This window comes from Mobula birostris, chromosome 1 (assembly GCF_030028105.1).
Source record: "Mobula birostris isolate sMobBir1 chromosome 1, sMobBir1.hap1, whole genome shotgun sequence".
Taxonomy (NCBI): Eukaryota; Metazoa; Chordata; class Chondrichthyes; order Myliobatiformes; family Myliobatidae; genus Mobula; species Mobula birostris.
The window spans coordinates 36512855-36531552 of record NC_092370.1 but is presented as its reverse complement, the minus strand read 5'-3'; the positions used below and the strand labels follow the sequence as shown (position 1 = coordinate 36531552).

The 18698-nt window shown below is 41.1% G+C and overlaps 1 protein-coding gene across 16 annotated transcripts in view; it reads left to right on the top strand.

Annotated features, from left to right (window-relative positions):
• sulf1 (sulfatase 1) overlaps positions 1-18698 on the top strand; it is a 334301-nt gene that overhangs the window by 213651 nt on the left and 101952 nt on the right. For all 16 annotated transcript variants that reach the window (XM_072254128.1, XM_072254097.1, XM_072254088.1 and 13 more), the window contains one exon: positions 16014-16183. In XM_072254128.1, the coding sequence (XP_072110229.1) occupies positions 16014-16183 (170 nt within the window). The remainder of the gene's footprint in view (positions 1-16013; positions 16184-18698) is intronic.

Genomic DNA, 18698 nt, shown 5'->3' with positions numbered 1-18698 from the left:
ATCTTCTCAAATTCCTAATGAAGTATATTCTCTCGCGTGCTTTCTTTGTGATTGCATCAAAATATTAGGCCCAGGATAGACCCTCTGTGATATTGACTTGCAGGGGATTGAATCTGCTTACCCCTTCCATTGCTGACCCCTCAGTGAAACTGGTATGTGTTTTCCCATCTTCCCCTTCCCGAAGCCCACAAACAATTCTGTAACACCCTGGGGAGGAAACCAGCCGAGAGAACCAGCGGGGTTGCAATCCTTTGGTCTTGCTGATGCTGAGTACAAGGAGGCTATTGCAACACAACTCAACCAGTCAACCTTTCTCGCTCCCATACACGTTTTCATCACCACCTGAGATTCTGCCAACAACAGTGCTGTCATCAGTGAATTTATAGATGACATTTGAGCTGTGCCTAGCCGCACAGTAATGAGCATAGAGAGAATGGAACAGTGGTATAAGCAAAGAGATATTATTGCCAATCCATACTGACTGTGGTCTCCCAATAAGGAAATCGAGGGTCCATTTGCAGAAGGAAGAACAGAGATCTGTGTTTTGAAGCACATTGATTAGTACTGAGTGGTTGTTTAAACAGTGCATATTTGAATATTATCTAGGCTTTGCAGCATGCAAGCATGGGTTACTTTATTTCCTGACAAGTAAGGTACTGCCTATTGAAGATATATTGTGGGTATTGCCTTCTGCGTAAGTTCTCTCCAATTCTCTCTGGCTTCTCACAGGGAAAGGTGCCCCAAGCCAGCAAAAGCTGCTTAGAAGTCAGGAGTTCAGATTAATAGCTTGAAAACAGATGAAAACCCTCTGGTTAATCAGTAGGCAAGAACACAGCAGCAACTCTACTCCATTCAGTGCATCTGCACTGTTACTAGTGGAGTTGGAAGACCCTCCCTAGCCAGTAGCACCAAGTCCTGATGCAGGGTTTCAACCTGAAACACAGCCAGTTCCTTTGCTTGGCACAGATGCTCCTTGACCTGCTGATTTCCTCCAACAAACTGTTTGTTATTCCAGCACCACAGATTGGTCAGTAAGAAATAGGGAAAGGCCAATAGACTTCAACCTTCAACACATTTCACGTGTCAATCTGTGTGAATGTATGATATAAAATTAGAAGATGCTGAAAAAATTCAGCAAGTCAGGCAGCCCCTGTGGAAAGAGAAATGTTAATGCTTTGGATCTGGGACTCTTCATTCTCTTCATTAGAATGGAGAAAGAGAGACATAAGTGAAGGAGGGTGCCAGATAGAAAACGAAGGAAGATTTCCTGCTAGGAGGATATGTTTGATTCCTGTTATGGTTGTAACCAGACCCAAGCCAGTCTCAGTACAAACAAACATGCAGAGGAGATCAAGTGGAACTGTCTCTGGGAATCACTGAGATTAATTAATTTCAGATCAGATAAAATAGTAATGTGTAATTGTCAGCCCATCAGCCATAACCATTGCCAGGGTTAGTGAGGCAAGGCTACCAGATATATTACCTGCCTGGGGCCTAAGGACAATCTCTAGTACTTGAGATTCAGTGATGCCAAATGCCTTAAATGTAAAATGTATCATGGCCTGGCTCTGTTTGCACTGGCCATCTGACCCCTCCCCCTATCACCCAGTTTCTTTCCTTTTTCTCACCTACTCCATCTGGTCATCAGTCACATATTCTTCCCACTGGGTTCCATCTCCTCTTCCCACAGATCCCATCTGCCCAACATCCTTTCCTTTGGTTGCACACTTTCACCTTCACCTTAATTTTTTAACAAATTTCATCATTTGCAGTCCTTTGTAGCCTCCAGCCATCAGCTCCCAGTCTCTATCTCCATCCTTTGTTCCCATGTGTGACTCCATCTGCCAATCAATCATCCACTTATTGCTTTCTAGTTCTTGCTCCACTTCTCCCTTACTTTTTACACTGGCTATCTCCCCTCTGGCCTTTTATTTCAGATGAGGTGTCTCGACCTGAAAGGTGGACGGCTTATTTCCCTCCACAGATGTTGCCTGACTTGCTGAGCTCCTCCAGTAACTCTCTTTTTGCCTCTGTATTAATGCCTGGTCCATATGCCTCATCTGCTTCCTATCAATGGCTCATCTCACACACACCTATTACATATCACACCTATTTGCAATATATTCAGTTGGTCAGATACTCCTCCACATCGACATCACCCATTATAATTCCGGTATATTCAGATTAATATCCAGAATTTCTCATGCATCATTTGTTTTATCCCAATGTTTAACAAGCATACAGTATATACACATACAAGATGAAAAACCAATAAGTGTACAATGTCCTGATTAGTTTCCAAGGTCAGTTCAGTATTAATTAAAGATTGTGGCTCTGATATAATACAGGCATTCAATAGGAGTAGTTTGAACATTGATTTTCTTATGATCAATATACTCTCTGACTATGTTTACCTACTCCCTATTTAATCCTTATTTAAACAGTCCTTCAACATATCCTCAGTTAGAGCCCTATGAAGAGCCTGACCTAATACAGCATTGAATAAGCACACATATACTAAATCCAATGGATTATTTTTTTGTCCCCAGAATCTCAACACGTATCAACAAATTATTAGATTTTAGGGACCAAACTGTAACTTCTCAATTTCTTTGTGCCAATTGAGTCATTGTAATTAATTAAATTACAGTGGGAATATTAGCCTCCATCAAGAGCACGGGCTTTGTCTTTTTGTGTGTAGTTACTTACTGATTCTATTGCAGTTTTTATTCTACTGTGAATCCTGAGGTAGTATATGTTGACATATACGTACATTTGGCAATAAATTTACTGTGAACTTTGAATGTTGAACTTTGAACGGGCTCCAGTGCCACTACATCACCAGGACTGGCAAGAAAAGTAGCCAAAAATCAATTTATAAAATAAAAATTGATGAACTAGTAAAGTAACTGACAAAAGACAGTGAATCAAAGCTATTATTTATGTCACCAGAGTATCCAGCGACTGACTTTGTAATATTAGCTTGATTTTCCAATTAGATTATCTTACAATCAATCACAGGTATGCAGCATTCAATATTTAAAAGAGCAAAAAAAAATTAAAACCTGGAGCTCTGAATCATTAGGTTTCCATGAGTATTATATGAATGACTATATTTAGCCTGCAGACAAAGGCTATATTTTTAAAAGATATTACTTTTTAAACAAGAACGTCATCCCAGTTTCAAAACAGGTTGACAGGAAGTGATTCCAGTTTAGGCTCAACATTAATATTACTATAGACAATAGCTCTAATTGCTTTCTCTGCAGAGCATAATTACAGTATTAATTTCCAGAATCCTAGTGCCTGCTGAGATCCTGGTGTTGGGGAGAAAGGACACAGCTGGTTGTCTTGTCCTGCTATTGACATGTGACACAGAGTCCTGCCTCAGGCTGTGAATTTGCAGCTGTGAGACACCCTGTATCAGGAACATGTGATTATTCATGCTTATAAGTGCTTTAAATTACAGCCATTTCTGCAGCAGTTTCTCACTGATGCTTGTATCAGAATGAATAGCCCAAAAAGTGGCCTTCAATTCTGCTGAAGGCAATGTTATACTGTTTTTTGCTATTTGAGGGTGCAGTAAAAAAGTTCTTGCAACTTTTTACACACAGTCCCTGCTTTTGATATGGGGATTCATTCAGTGCTCGTTTAGTGTTTTGCTTTTGAATTAAGCATTCTTGTTATCTTCTGGAAAATTAAGTATTACTAATGGTGTTGACAGCACCTCAGCAAGATGTAACTATATTGATAACAGCAAAACTTTTGAGTTTATGCTCATAGTGCTGAGTTCCGTCCAACAGGAGGGAGTGTCAGAAAATCTCAAAATTTTATGTCCATGAAAGTTACTGGGAGGAAATAGCCCAGTCCTTCATGGGTAAAATCCTCCCCACCATTGAGCACATCTGCATGGAGCACTGTCGCAGGAAAGGAGCATCCATCATCAGTGACCCTTACCATCCAGGCCATGCTCTCTTCTCGCTGTTGCCATAAGGATGCAGGTACAGGAACCTCAGGGACCACACCACCAGGTTCAGGAACAGTATAACCCTTCAACCTTGAATCAGATGAGATAATTCCACTCAACTTTTCATGCCTCATCACTGGACTGTGGACACACTTTCAAAGGTTCTTCATCTCATGTTCACAATATTTATTGTATATTTATTTATTCTTATAACTAGTTTTATATATTTTTTCTTTCATTTTTTACTTGCACAGTCTGTTGTTTTTTTTGCACATTGGTTGTTTTCCACCCTGTTGAGTGCGGTCTTTCATTGATTCTACTGGTTTTTTTGTATTTACTGTGTTGACCACAAGAAAATGAATCTCAGCCTTCTATATGGTGACATATATGTACTTTGATTATAAATTTACTTTGAACTTTAAATTTCAGAGGGAAGCACGTCCCACCAAACTCGCGTGGTCTCTTAGTAAAACAAGCCATTTGACCATTTGACTTGAACATATTTGTGTCATTTGCTTATCACTTCATTCTTTTTCTATATCTTTTGATATAATTTAGTAATTTTGTGCAGTCTTATTACACCACATTAAAGGCTCCAACTGCAGAATCACTGAGGCTGCCTTTTTTTTCTCTTGTGATGGTTTTATAATTAACTGATTTTCAAGAGGCCATGTAACCACAAACTGCCTCTGTTTCTGTCTGGCCAACAGAAGGCACAGAGAAGAGTCTCAGTATAGAGGTTTTTCTTTCATTCTTTAACTGCACCCAGTACCATCCTCACGCATTGGGGAAACAGTCATAGTCTTAGTCATACTTTATTGATCCCGAAGGAAATTGCTTTTCGTTACAGTTGCACCAACCAAGAATAAAGTATAAATAAAGCAATATAAAACCATAAATAATTAAACAGTAATATATACATGCCAGGAAATAAGTCCAGGACCATCCTATTGGCTCAGGATGTCTGACCCTCCAAGGGAGGAGTTGTAAAGTTTGATGGCCACAGGCAGGAATGACTTCCTATGACGCTCAGTGCTGCATCTCGGTGGAATGAGTCTCTGGCTGAATGTACTCCTGTGCCCATCCAGTACATTATGTACATTATGGACAGCATCCTCTTTTCAGACACCACCGTCAGAGAGTCCATTTCCATCCCCACAACATCACTGGCCTTACGAATGAGTTTGTTGATTCTGTCGGTGTCTGCTACCCTCAGCCTGCTGCCCCAGCACACACTGACCCCCTGGATGGAAACAGGGGTCACCGGTGCCTTAGCCCTCCTCAGGTCCACTACCAGCTCCTTAGTCTTTTTCATGTTAAGCGGCAGATAATTCTGCTCATACCATGTGACAAAGTTTCCTACCGTAGTCTCGAGTGTTGCCCTCGTGATGTCCAACTTCAGGGAGCACTCCCTTGTATTTTTTTCTTTGCTGTATAATATGTTTTGCTTTCTGGTGCAGACAGCCTCTTACTCCATTTCTAGCTCCAGTCCCCGTTATTTACTGAGTACTTTGTTTCAGTAATCAACTTTGAGAAGATTTTATTTTGGAGTAGAGAGAATGTAACCCTATGTCTAGGCTTTGCCAGAATTGTTCAAACATATAATAGGTGAGCCAATTCTCAAACGTAAGTAATTGTAGCTTTCTCCTTGAGTTTTCCCAGTCGTTAAACAACAGGGTTGCTCACCTTCCTCACTTTCTCTCAGTTATGAGAGAGGTTGGGCCGGAAGTGTATAAATCTTGTTGATGATCTTGCACTTGACCGCCTCCGCTTCACATAGGTAGAAGCTCAATATTATATTGAATTGATATACAATATTCTTCTGACACATTTTTGTAACCGTAGTATCTCAAATGGCATTAAGGAACAGCTGTAAACCCTCATGAGGGATTTCAGGCAACATTAAGATTTTTAAAAAGGCCGCAAATCCTGTTCAGCTGCAACTCCCTATCAGAGATAGGGAAGGGCATTATGATCGTTAGTCTGGGGTTAGAAAAACTTTAATCACTGACCTTCAGATCCTGGGTCAGCCAAATTAAACACTGCGGGCAGGCATACTTATGTTTTATTCCCAGAGCACCCATCCTAGCTGGTCATTTTGCCCCCAGGTGCCTTGTCACAAGCCTGCCTTTGTGTCTGCCAAAATCCCTCACGTTGCCTGTTCAGTTATTTCTAACAATAAAATAAATCATCTTACAGTTATAGAGTCATGGAGATGCACAGCAGGGAAACAGGCCCTTTGAGCCAACTGAACGAGATTCCCATCTAAACTCGTTACATTTGCCGACGTTTGGCCTAGATCTGTATAAATCTCTCCTATCCAAGTACCTTTTGTATTCAATTACAAAATCATAACCATGCTTTAATTTTTCAAGTGCCTACAGTGTTGGCAATATGGGAATTTCAGGCTTCGTTTGATCCAAGCATCCAACATTACTCTGGGGACAAACTGAGGTTTCATTCACATTGTATATTATGACATTTATATTGTAAGTCTGTTGACAAAAGTCCCATGTACCAAATGGGATGAAGAAATGGTCACATCTTGTTGACGATTTAAACTTTGCCCTTTCGTTTGAAGGTGCTGTACCCAGCTTCCAAATACAGGTGGGACAGTTGCCAGGAGGGACCTATAAATTAACAGCCTAGAAAATGTGCAAGAGATCAATATCAAGACCATCACTAACAGAACCATTTCATTTTTCCTAACTTTGCTGCTGATCTCATCAATGGCTGGTGGCGCAGTAACATCAGCGCCAGACTCTGGAATGGAGGTTCCCGGGTTCGAATCCAGTCAGGCCATTCCCGAGTACACTTTTCATCCATGCCGGGTTGAGTGTTAAGCTCACAACTCGACCTCGTAAAATAAAAAGAAAGAAACATACTGTACTGCGGAATGTCTGTTTGAGGAGTGGCGCACCACACAGTCTCTCATTCCGCGCCTTGTAAGGCATGAAAATGCTCGATGCTGGTCTCTCAGGCCTGAGTTGACATCATCATCATCATCATCATCACCATCAATGGTGTGCAATATGCTTTTCAATGGTTTGCCCTGTTGTGGAGTAAAGTCTGTATTTGTCCAATGGGCTCTCTTTCGTAATAGCTAACTTCATCAAAGAAATAACATTCCTTTTAAGGGCTGGAGTTGATTTTAATAACTCCCAATGGGCAGGCAATGCATGGCAATGTGCCAGTTGGCCTTTTTGCACTTTGCCCAACTGTCCTTCTCCTTGATTCCAGTGCGACAGAAAATCAAAGTGCAAATCAGGAGCCCGGTCCACTACCGCCACCCGGTGAGAACGGTTAGCATAGACCCCAGACTATTGTATACTCAGTGAGTAAAAGATTGGTCCAAAAATGCCAGCAGCTGGTCATTTAATGCATGCCCATTCATCCATTCAGAAAACTGCTTAGCTCTGCCATCTGTTCCAGAGTTACTGTCTGAACGGTCTCTGAGTTTTTTTTTTATTTGGAGAAAGAACTTTGTTGACAGTGATGTTCAATTCATTAGCCAAGATTTTGCCAGCAGTTGCCTGACAGTTCTTGGCATGTCACTAAGTTCTGATGGCGGCTGAACTCTTCTGAGGAGTGCAGCAACAGAACAGGAGATTTCCCAGCATTTTTACTATGGGGAACTTTCACCCAGAGAGAGCTGGTGATTATGGAGGAAGAGGGTGAGAATTTTTTAGGTCAGGATGTCGCTGAACTGGAAGTTGTTGCAGGCCAGTAAGCACTGGGCCAGTGGATGACTGGAAAGGATGCTGTTTTTGGGACTGAAAAAGCTCAAGATTGTGAAGGCTGGGAAGAAGGAGGCTTTGAATTGATCTTTTTAAAATTGGAAAAGGCAGAGACGAAGGCTTTAGCAGTATGTAAAGTGAGGTAGAGGATGCCACGATTGTAAATATCAATATTCTTGGTTACAGGTGTTGTCAAAAACACATTTTTGAATTAAACATGACGCCGTGGTTGGAAATTCAGTTGCTGGGAAGATGATGGAGCTTGTGGCTAGGAAACAGAATTAATGAAGGTGCCCACGGTTTTTACTGACATTAAGTTGGAAAAAAATTCTGCTCACCCAGTGCTAGGTGTCATCCAGTCAACAGATCAGAGAAAGTGGAGGAGTTGAAAGAGACATGTTGTGGTTGGGCCTGGCATTATCCACACCTGCACAGAACTTGATTTCTGTTTCTGGATGATTCCACAGATCAGTTTGTAGTTGAGAAACAGGAAGGGCTGAGAACAGATCAGTGAGAGACACCTGAAGCACCAATGAAGAAATATGAAGTGAAGGCAGTGCAAGTGGTCTCTGACTATCTCCACATAGGTAAGAATGGATCACATATGTAGTCCCATCCAGTCAAGTGATTGAGGAGAGATAGAAAAAGAGGCTGGTGTGGCCAACTTTGTCTAACAAAGATAAACTGAGAGGTTTACCACACAAATATTCCATTTGTACTTTTTAATAAGAGCTATGAATGTGGTAAGAACACAAAACTGACGAGAGGTTCAAAGAAAAAAATGCATGGATTTTGATAGTGCACTCAAAAACGTTGAAGGGGAGATATATATCCCCAAGCTAATACAGATAACCTGATCCCAGTACCATCTCCACTGGGGTGTTTTGCTGCATGTCTACTAAAGAAAAATTATATTAGTAGTTTTCCTGCCTTGCCAGCCTTATGCTCACATCCCTTCTTCTGCTTCTCTTTCTCTCTCTCCTTACCTCTTGCAGTATTTCCTGGTAAGTATTCCTTTATCTGCCTCCTTACACCTCCTCATTCCTCCTTCTTCCACCTTCTTTTTTATCTCTTATTTCCATTCCCCTGCAATAACCTCTCCTTTCATTTTCCCTCTATCAGATTCTGCACAGTGACCTTGCTTGGTCTGACTATCACTTCTAGTTGGCAGTCTTCTGTGAATAATGTTACATGAGGGTATCAATGACTTTCCCGGAAGCACTCACATTTACCATAATGAAGTGCTGGTAAAGCTTGGTCATAGCTACTGCCTGAAGGGACCTGAGCCCACTGCAATTCGCTTACTGCAACAACGGGTCAACAGCAGATGCAGTCTCACTGGCTCTCCACTCTGTTTTAGAGCACTCAGTCATCAGATCAACACAGACAAAATGCTGGAGAAACTCAGCAGGTCAGGCACCTTCTGTGGAAATGAATAAACAGTCAACGTTTTGGGCCGAAACACTGCTGCAGAACTGGAAAGGAATAAAAAGGAGAGGGAGGGGGAAGAGGACAAGCTAGAGGTGATAGGTGAAGCCAGGTGGGTGGAAAAGGTAAAGGGCTGGAGTAGAAGGAATCTGATAGGAGAGGAGAGGAGTGTGGACCATGGGAGAAAGGGAAGAAGGAAGGGGTCCAGGAGGAGGTGATAGGCAGGTGAAAAGAAGAGTTAAGAGAATAGAAGAAAAGGGAAGGGGAAGGGGAAAAAAAGGAAAAAAAAAATGAAGAAAATTGCGAGAAAGAGAAATTGATGTTCATGCCATCGGGTTAGAGACTATCTAGCATGTTGCTCCTCCATTCTGAGAGTGGCCTCATCGTGGCAGAAGAGGAGGCCATGGACTGGTATGTTGGAACAGGAATGGGGATAGGAGTTAAAATGGTTGGTCACCAAGTAATTCTACTTTTGGCAGATGGAGCAGAGGTGCTCAACAAAGAGGTCCCCCAATTTACATCAGGTCTCACCAATGTAGAGGAGGCTGCATCAGGAGCCCTGGTCACAATAATAGACCCGAACAGATTCACGGGTGAAGTGTTGTATCATCTGGAAGGACTGTTTGAGGCTCTAACTGGAGGTGAATGGGCAGGTATAGCATTTCTGTCACTTGCAGGGATCTGTGCCAGGAGGAAGATTAGTGGTGAGGGATGAATGGACAAGGAAATCACGGAGGGAGCGATCCCTGCAGAGTGTGGGGAGAAGTTAAAGATGCACTTGGTGGTAGGATCCCGTTGAAAATGGCAGGAGTTATGGAGAATGATGTGGTGGATGCGGAGGCTCATGGGGTGGTAGGTGAGAGCAAGAGGAACTCTATCCCTATTAAGGTGGTGGGAAGATGTTGTGAGTGCGGATGTCTGGGAAATGGAAGAGATGTGCGTGAAGTCAGCATCAAAGGGAAGGAAGGGACACTGTTCTGTGAAGAAGGAGGACATCTCTGATGTCCTGCAAAGGAAAGCCTCATTCTGAGCAAGGAGTTGATGTAGTGGAGATGACGGAACTGAGAAAAGAAACTGAGCATTTTTATAGGAGACAGGGTGGGAAAAGAAATTGTCAAGATAGTATGTTTATAAAAAACGTCTTGTTTCCAGAGATGGAGACAGAGAGATTGAGGAAGGGAAGAGAGGTTTTAAGGGTTGGGTGGAAGTTGGATCAAAGTTGATTAAGTTGACAAATTGGGTGTATGAAGCAGCACCAATACAGTCATCAATGTAGAGCAGGAAGAGTTTGAGAGCATTACCAGGGGAAGCTTTGAGCATGGACTGTCCCATGTGGCCAATAAATCATCATCATCATCATCACCATCAGGTGCCGTACCCAGTTTGAGCTTTGACTGCCATGACCCACATACTCCTGTTTCGGGTCAAGTGGATCAATTCATTGGTATTCTTTTCCAGTTCTCTGGCTGCTGTGTCCATCATCATTTGTCTTTGATTTCCTCTTGCTTTCTTCCCTTCAATCTTTCCCATAGTCACCGTGCATTCTAACTCCTCTTTCCTAATCACATGTCCAATGAAGTTACATTGCCTTTTCATGATCTCATACATTATTCCTCTTTTTGTGCTTGCTCTGTTTATGACATCCTCATTCGATATTCGTTTCGTCCATGATATTTTTTGCATCCTCCTCAAAAACCACATCTCTGCTGCTAAAATTTGTTTCCTCATGTTACTAGATATTGTCTAAAATTCTGAGCCATATAACATCACTGGATAAATGTTACATTTCAGTACCCTGATGCGGGTTGTCATGTTTAGTTTAGTATTGGTCAGTATACTCTTCATTCTCGTAAAGGTGTCTTTTGCCATCCCTACTCTTCTTTTAATGTCGAAGTCACACCTGCCATCTGATGTCACCCAGCTTCCTAAGTAGCAAAAGTTCTGTACTTGTTTTATGTCTCCCGCGTTCATTCTCAGCCTGCAGATAGGATTCTCCTTCTTTTTGGATATCACCATCCAGTCTCTTTTTGCAATTGATAGATAGAGCCATTTTTGCACTTTCTTCAACAATTATATCAATTAAGTTTTGTAGTTCTTCCTCCATACTTGCAATTAACACAGTGTCATCTACATATCTGAAATTATTGAAGTTTTCACCGACAGTTTTGATTTCCAAGGTGTCTCTTATTTTTTGTAATATTGTTTCACTGTACACATTAAATAAATCAGGGGAGAAAACACACCTTTGTCTGACGCCTCTCTTGATTTTCGTAAACTGACTCACTTCTCCATCTATTCTTACAGCGGCAGTTTGTTCCCAGTACAGATTTCTGATTAGGCGGAGGTCTTTCGAATCTAGAATTTTCTGTAATATTTCGAATAACTTATTTTGCCTCACTTTATCAAATGCTTTTGTGTAGTCGATAAAACAAATAAACAAACCTTTTTGCACTCGAATAGCTCGTTCTGATAGTATCCTTTACATCAATATTGCGTTTCTTGTACCTTTGTCTTTCACAAAACCATATTGTTCTTTACCTATTTCAGCTTGTATCTTACTTCTAGCTCTTGTCATCAAAATTCTTAGAAGTATCTTGGTGATATGACTCATTAAACTTATGGTCCTATGTAATTCACATTCTGTTGCTCCAGGTTTCTTAGGAAGAGTGATAAATACTGATTTTTTGCATCTCTTCTGGTATTATTCCAGTTTCATAAATGTCATTGATTAAATCAGTAAGTTTTTCAATTCCATAATCTTCAAGGGCGACAATTTGTTCTAATACTAATTCATCAGGACTTGCTGCCTTTCCTTTCTTCATCATATTTATTGCATTACAAACTTCAGATTTTAAAATACTTGGACCTTCAGCGTTTTTCTTAATTTCTGGTTTTTCACCTCGATCGTCTTCAAACAATTCCTGAATATACTCAGTCCATCTGTTCATAATCTCATCTTTTTCCATGATAATGGTACCATCCTTTGCTTTCAAACATCCACCTGAAGAACAGAAGAGCTTTTTACCAGTGATATTCTTGATTTGTTGATGTAACCTTTTTGGATCAGTAATAGAGATTCTTTCTATTTGCTCACATTCCTGGTTTAACCATTCTTCTTTGGCTTTTTGACATAAGCTTTTAACATTTTTATTTAAGGACTTATATTCTATAGGATTTGCTTTCTTCCATCTCCTTTCTTCCATTAGATTTTTGATTTCATCTGTCATCCATTTATTCTTGGTGTTTTTTTCCTTTTTAGGAATCACTGACTTTGCTGATTCTTCCAAGGCATCCTTTAGAGAGTTAAATTTCATTTCCACATGATTGCCGTCATCTTCAACAGATTCTATTTCTAGACTTTGAAATCTATTCCTTACTTCAATTGTAAATTTTTCTCTTAAGTTTTCTTCTTTAATTAATTGCAGGTAGTCAAGGGATTGTTCAGGTTTTTACTTCTTTAGTTTTTTAAGTTTTACTTTTACATGACATACTTCTGGGTTATGGTCACTATTACAGTCTGCACCTGGATATGTTTTGCATTGAGTCACTGAGTTTCTAAATCTTTGGTTTATAGTAATAAAGTCAATTTGATTTCTAGTGTTATCACCTAGACTTTTCCAGGTCCACAAGCATCTTGGATGGTTTTTAAAGTAGGTATTCATAATGACCTGATTATTCATCTTGCACCATTCTACCCATTTCTCACCTCGTTCATTTGTTTCCCCTAGTCCAAATTTTCCTATGGTATTTCCATCAGCACCCTGTCCTATTTTAGCATTTAGATCTCCCCTGACAATAACAATATCTTGAGATTTGCATCCAATCTTTGCTTGTTCAAGCTCTTGATAGAATTTATCTATATCCTCATTTGTTCCATCAGTTGTTGGTGCATATACCTGTTTAATTGCTAAATCAAATGGTTGTCCTCTGAATCTAACAAGGAGCACTCTTTCTGATATTGCCCAATGTCCTAAAACACTTTTTGCCATGTTTTCATCCATAAGAATTCCTACTCCATTAGTATGGGATGTTCCACAAGAATAAACTTGAATTGTCTTAAATAAATAAATAAATAAACAAACAAATAACTAAATAAATAAATTGTTTAGAATAATTTGGCCAATGAATAGTAGGCGTAATAGGGGCCCATGCAGGAGGCCATGGCTGTCCCTTGAGTTTGGTGAAAGTGGGAGGAGCTGAAGAAGAAATTGTTGACGGTGAGGATCAGATATGCCAGATGGAGGGGGGTGGGGGTGCTGGAGGGGAACTGGTTGGATATTTTATACATTAGATGGCTGTTTATCTATTACAGCTTGGCATTCAAGTCTTTCATCCCCTCAGTGCTAATTACTAAGCTTCAAAGTCTGGGCCTCTGTACCTTTCTCTGTAACTGGATGCTTGACTTCCATATCAGATTTGTAATAACATCTTTTCCTCACTGTCAATGAACAGAGGAGCACCTCAAGGATGTGTGCTTAGCCCACTCTTCTGACCCCGACACTCATGACTGTGTGGCAAGGCACGAGTCAAACATTATCTTTAAGTACACTGATGTCAGTGCTCTTGTTGACACAATGAAGAGGAATACAGGAGGAAGGTAGATCAGCTGGTTGAGTGCTGTTGCAGCAACAACCTTACACTCAAAATCAGCAAGAGCAAGGAATTGATTGTGGACTTCGGGAAGGAGTAGATAGAGCACGAACCAGATGTCATTGAGGGGTCAGTAGCTTCAAGTTCCTGTGTTAAGCAATCATGAAGAAGGCATGCCTCTGGCCCTACTTCATTAGGAGTTTGAGAAGATTTGCTGCATCATCAAAGACTCATACAAATTTCTGTAGCCCCCTGGCAAGCCTCAGGGTTGCTCAGCTCGCTGTCGTCTAGGGAAACGGCCCTCGGCCCCGCTAACTGGGTAATTAAGTTTGTGTGGATGCTGTGTGATGTACCCCACCTCACCAAATAACAGACAACACACTATATACGATTAAATGAATTACAGTTCATGGATATTACTGGAACTATATAATTAATAGAGATAAAATATAAAAGGAAAATAAAAGGCACCACACTTATCAAAGTTCAATCTCTTCGTGCACAAACAGTTGGAGCTCTATAACAATCCTCTCTCTGTCATTCGATCCCCTCTGACCACCTCGACCTGCCACCTGGGACCAACTACGGTGGTCGACCAGATGCTCCACACGAGTCTGCCTCCGTCTCCTCTCCTCGCCGAAAACCCTGGACCTCAGACTCCTGCTCGGAGTCCAACCCCGTTAGCCGGCTCACAGCACCTTGTCCATCCTCTCTCTCTCTCAGTCTCGCGCCTTCTGCTCAAAAACCCACGCATCACATAACTTACAGACACACTGGAAAGAATAACATCTAACCCAATTGGTTGGTTCGTTCTGTTATCAATAATATAACCCAAACAAGCTGCTAGCGAGAGAACTTTCTCATCATTTAACATAACAAAGAAGCCAGTTCAATTATAACATAACAAAGAAGCTATTTTAATTAGCCTATAAATGTATGGTAGAGAGCATTCTGGCTGCCTTCATCACGGTCTGATATGGAGGCTTTGATGCAAAGGATCACGTCATTGCAGACGCAGCCAGCTCCGTTACGGGCACAACCTTCCCGCCATTGAGGACATCTTGAAGCAGTAGTTGCCTTCAGAAAGTGGCATCCACTGCTAAGGACTCTCACCTTCTAGAACATGCCCTCTTTTCATTACTACCATTGGGGAGGAATTACAAAGCTTGAAAGCCCACATTCAAAAATCCAAAACAACTTCTTCCCCACTGCCATCAGATTCCTGAAAAGTTCATGAAGCCATAAACACTACCCCATTATTTTTTGCATCACTTATCTATTTTTACAATTTATAATAATTCTTCTGTCCTTGGACTGTACTGTTGCTGCAAGATAGCTAATTTTATGTCATGTCAGCTGAACTGAATATGCTAGGACTCTTTCGATGTCTTTGTGATTTGGTGTTTTGTATCCTGTGTTTTTTTTCTCATTTTTTCTTGCTGTTTGCGTGACTTTGTTCTTTTTTTTTTGCACATTGGGGGTTTCATGTTTATCTTTAAAGGGGTTCCATTGTTTTCTGTTTCGTGGCTGTCTATGGGAAGATGAATTTCAGGGTTCTACACTGCATACAGACTTTGATAATAAATTTACTTTGAATCTTTGAATAGTAATCCTGATTCTATCTGTGAGATCAATGGTTTCAAAGGTAGAAATACGATTTTTGGTTTTGACTTTACCTTATTGATGAATCAGTTTGGATTTCTTTATAACCCATCATGTACTGGATGTAATTTACAGAAAGTACATTTGCTACCAAGTGTGTACCAGCTCTCAGAGCACTCCTCCACCTATGGTCACATGACCTATTCTGACATGACCATTAACCCTCCTTGGTACTACTGACACCTTCCTACACCAGAGGTAATTTACAGTAACCAATGCGTTATAATGTTGGGAAATCACCATGGGGAACTCATACAGTCACTTGGAGATAGTGCAAGCTCGACATGAACAGCACTGGAGGTTTAGGATCGAACCTGGGTTGCTGGAGCTGTGGAGAATCAGTACTAACTGCTGCACCACTGAGCCACCAAGATCTAGTTCCATTTTCTCCTGTTCTGGCACAGTTATTTGAAATGCTACAATGGCGTGTTTTGGCATTGTTGTTGAAATAAACTAAACATTTTAATCCTCTACACTGTTTTACAAAACTGCTGCTCTCAATACTTTAATGTTTAACCTTTTGAAAAGCGTGCTGGATTTCAAAGAACCAGTGCAGCTTGTTAACATTGTATCATTGTTCTGTGAAAACAAAAAAAGGACTTAATGTATGCTGGGATTTTCTTTTACAGGATTACTTCACCGATGTGATCACCAACGATAGTATCAATTACTTCCGCATATCCAAGAAGATATATCCGCACAGGCCTGTGCTCATGGTCATCAGCCATGCTGCACCCCATGGCCCAGAAGACTCAGCTCCGCAGTTTTCAGAGCTCTTCCCCAATGCTTCACAGCATATGTAAGTAAAGCATCTTAATTCAGGGATGAAGCAACACTGTGTTTTCTGGTGTTATTAGAGATATATGTTCTGTGGTGCAACAAAATGTGGAATGCATTTCATATGCTGCTTTCTCATTAATATTTATGCACAGTAATGAAAAGCAGAGGTTGAATTGCAGCCTATTAAAACAGATCCCTTCTGACCAAATGAAACCACATTTCATCTGTGATTTGAGTCAAGCCCAGACTGATAGCACACTGGACCCCTCTCTCTCTCTGTTGAATATAAGGATGCTACACAAATGAATTTAGGCTCTGTCAATCCAGTTGCTGCCAATAATGGCTCCAGACTGCAAAACTCCTACTTCTGTATTTATTTCACATTCTTTTTTGAGGGAGATTTTTTTTTAGGTTAGGGGGTCATGACTTGATGGGTGTGGAGAAGATTATTCTTCTTGTGGGGGAGACTGGAGCTGGGTTTGTCACTATTTTCAAAATAAAGGGTCACCAACTTAAAAATGAGACAAAGAGACATTTTTTCCACTCAGAGGGCAGTGAGTCTTTGGTGTTCTCTTCCTCAAATGGTTGTGAGAGTATTCCCATCAAATCGTTCCCTGGCTCTTCTTCTCATCTACACAATTTACAATGGCTAATCAGCCTAAGAACCCACATATTTCTGAGATGTGGGAGGAAATCAGAAGGAAAACATGGAAGCTGTATACAGCAGGTTGCCGGCGTGCACAACCGACTGCACAACTGTACCACCCAGATGTGTTTGTCAGTGTTGAAGGCAGGGGTAGGCAGGTTCTAAATAAGCAGGGGAGGGGGTGAAAGGCCACTGGAGGAGGTCAGCAATTTAAAGCTGAGGCGCAATCAGTTGTATCATGATTTTTTTTGAATCACGGAATAGGCTTCAGGGGGTCAGATAGTCCACACCTTTGTTAATTTCTGTGTTCATAATGTTTGTGGTAAGTGGAACATGCAGTAGGAGCCATTCACCCTGAGTCAGAATGGAGGTACATTTTTGTGACGTCCTTACCGGAATTTATGCTCCCATCTGTATGTGCTCAGATTAGCTTGGTGTTAATGATGATGAATTGGATGCCCTTAATAATAACTACTGCTAGAAGAAGCAATAAATCATGAAATAAGACTAAATTTGATCAAGTCTTGAAATCAGTCGCATTCCTTTGATGTGCTTATTCTTTAAGTATTTAGCCTGGAAGCCTGATTAAATCTTATATAACTAGAGGCTTTAAACTCAGCTGGAGTGATCTGTAATGACATCAGAAGATTCAGCATCTTTCTTGCCCAAGATTTTCCCCTTTTACATCTATCAAGGGACTGCTTTCTCCCTGCTCTCAAATTCAATGGCTTATCTGATTGATGCCTGTCACAACCTCCTGGCCCCTCTTGGCCAATTTTAGACCTGGTTGAGTCTAAAAACAACACCACCAGTTCCAAACTTACATCCAGGTTAAGTGCTTTATTTGTGTTCTTGCTTTTTAAGTCTTCCTTCCTCAAAGAAGAGAAGATCTGCAGATGCTGGAAATCAAAGCAACACACACAAAATGTTGGAGGAATTCAGCAGGCCAGGCAGCATCTAGGAAAAGAGTATTGTTGATGGTTTGGGCTGAAACCCTTCAGCAGGACTGGAGAAAAAAAGCTGAGGAGTAGATTTAAAAGGTCAGGGAAGGTGAGAGAGAAACAAGGTGATAGATGGAACCTGAAAGGGGAGAGCTTGGAAGTTAATAAGTGAAAGAGACAGAAGGCCATGGAAGAAAGAAAAGCAGGGGTGAGGACCACCAGAGGGAGTTGATGGGCAGGCAAAGAGATAAGGTGAGAGAGGAAAAAGGGAGAAGGAAATGGTGAGGGGGGTGGGGGGAGGACATTACTGGAAGTTCGAGAACACGATGTTCATGCCATCCTTCCCCGTTCCTTAAAAACTATTGCTTTAATTTCTTGTCCGTGGATTACATCATTAATACCAGCAAAACAAATATCATTAAAAGTTTTGTTCCCATCCTTAATTATATCACATTGAAGTATATTGGGATGGCGTCAGGCTGTCAGAGCATTGCATTGAGTCAGACTGTACTCATCTTTAGCCACGTAAAGAACTGCTGGCTATTTTCTGCTCGATCTTTAGTTACCATCCCTGACCTCTGTCTCCGAATGTCCCGTACTTCTGGCACTGAGCCTAGACAAGGGCAAAGGTGAGCTGAGCTGAGAGGCTGGATACTTGGCAAATCAAGCCCCTCATCTGTACATTAGGGGCGGCTGGTGTGAGAAGCCCAACCCCCATTTATTCAGAAGCAAGAGACTGCAGATACTGGAAACTGGAGCAAAAAATAAACTGTTGGAGGAACTCAACACATCAAGTAATATCTGTGGAGGAAGGGAAGGTCAGTGTCCTGGGTTGAGACCCCACATCAGGATATTGAACAGTTTGAATGGGTTGACAAGTGAGAGTAAAGAAAGATTTTTTAAAAAGATTTGTAGGTAAGTTTTACCCCTAATTTCCTTTAATATTT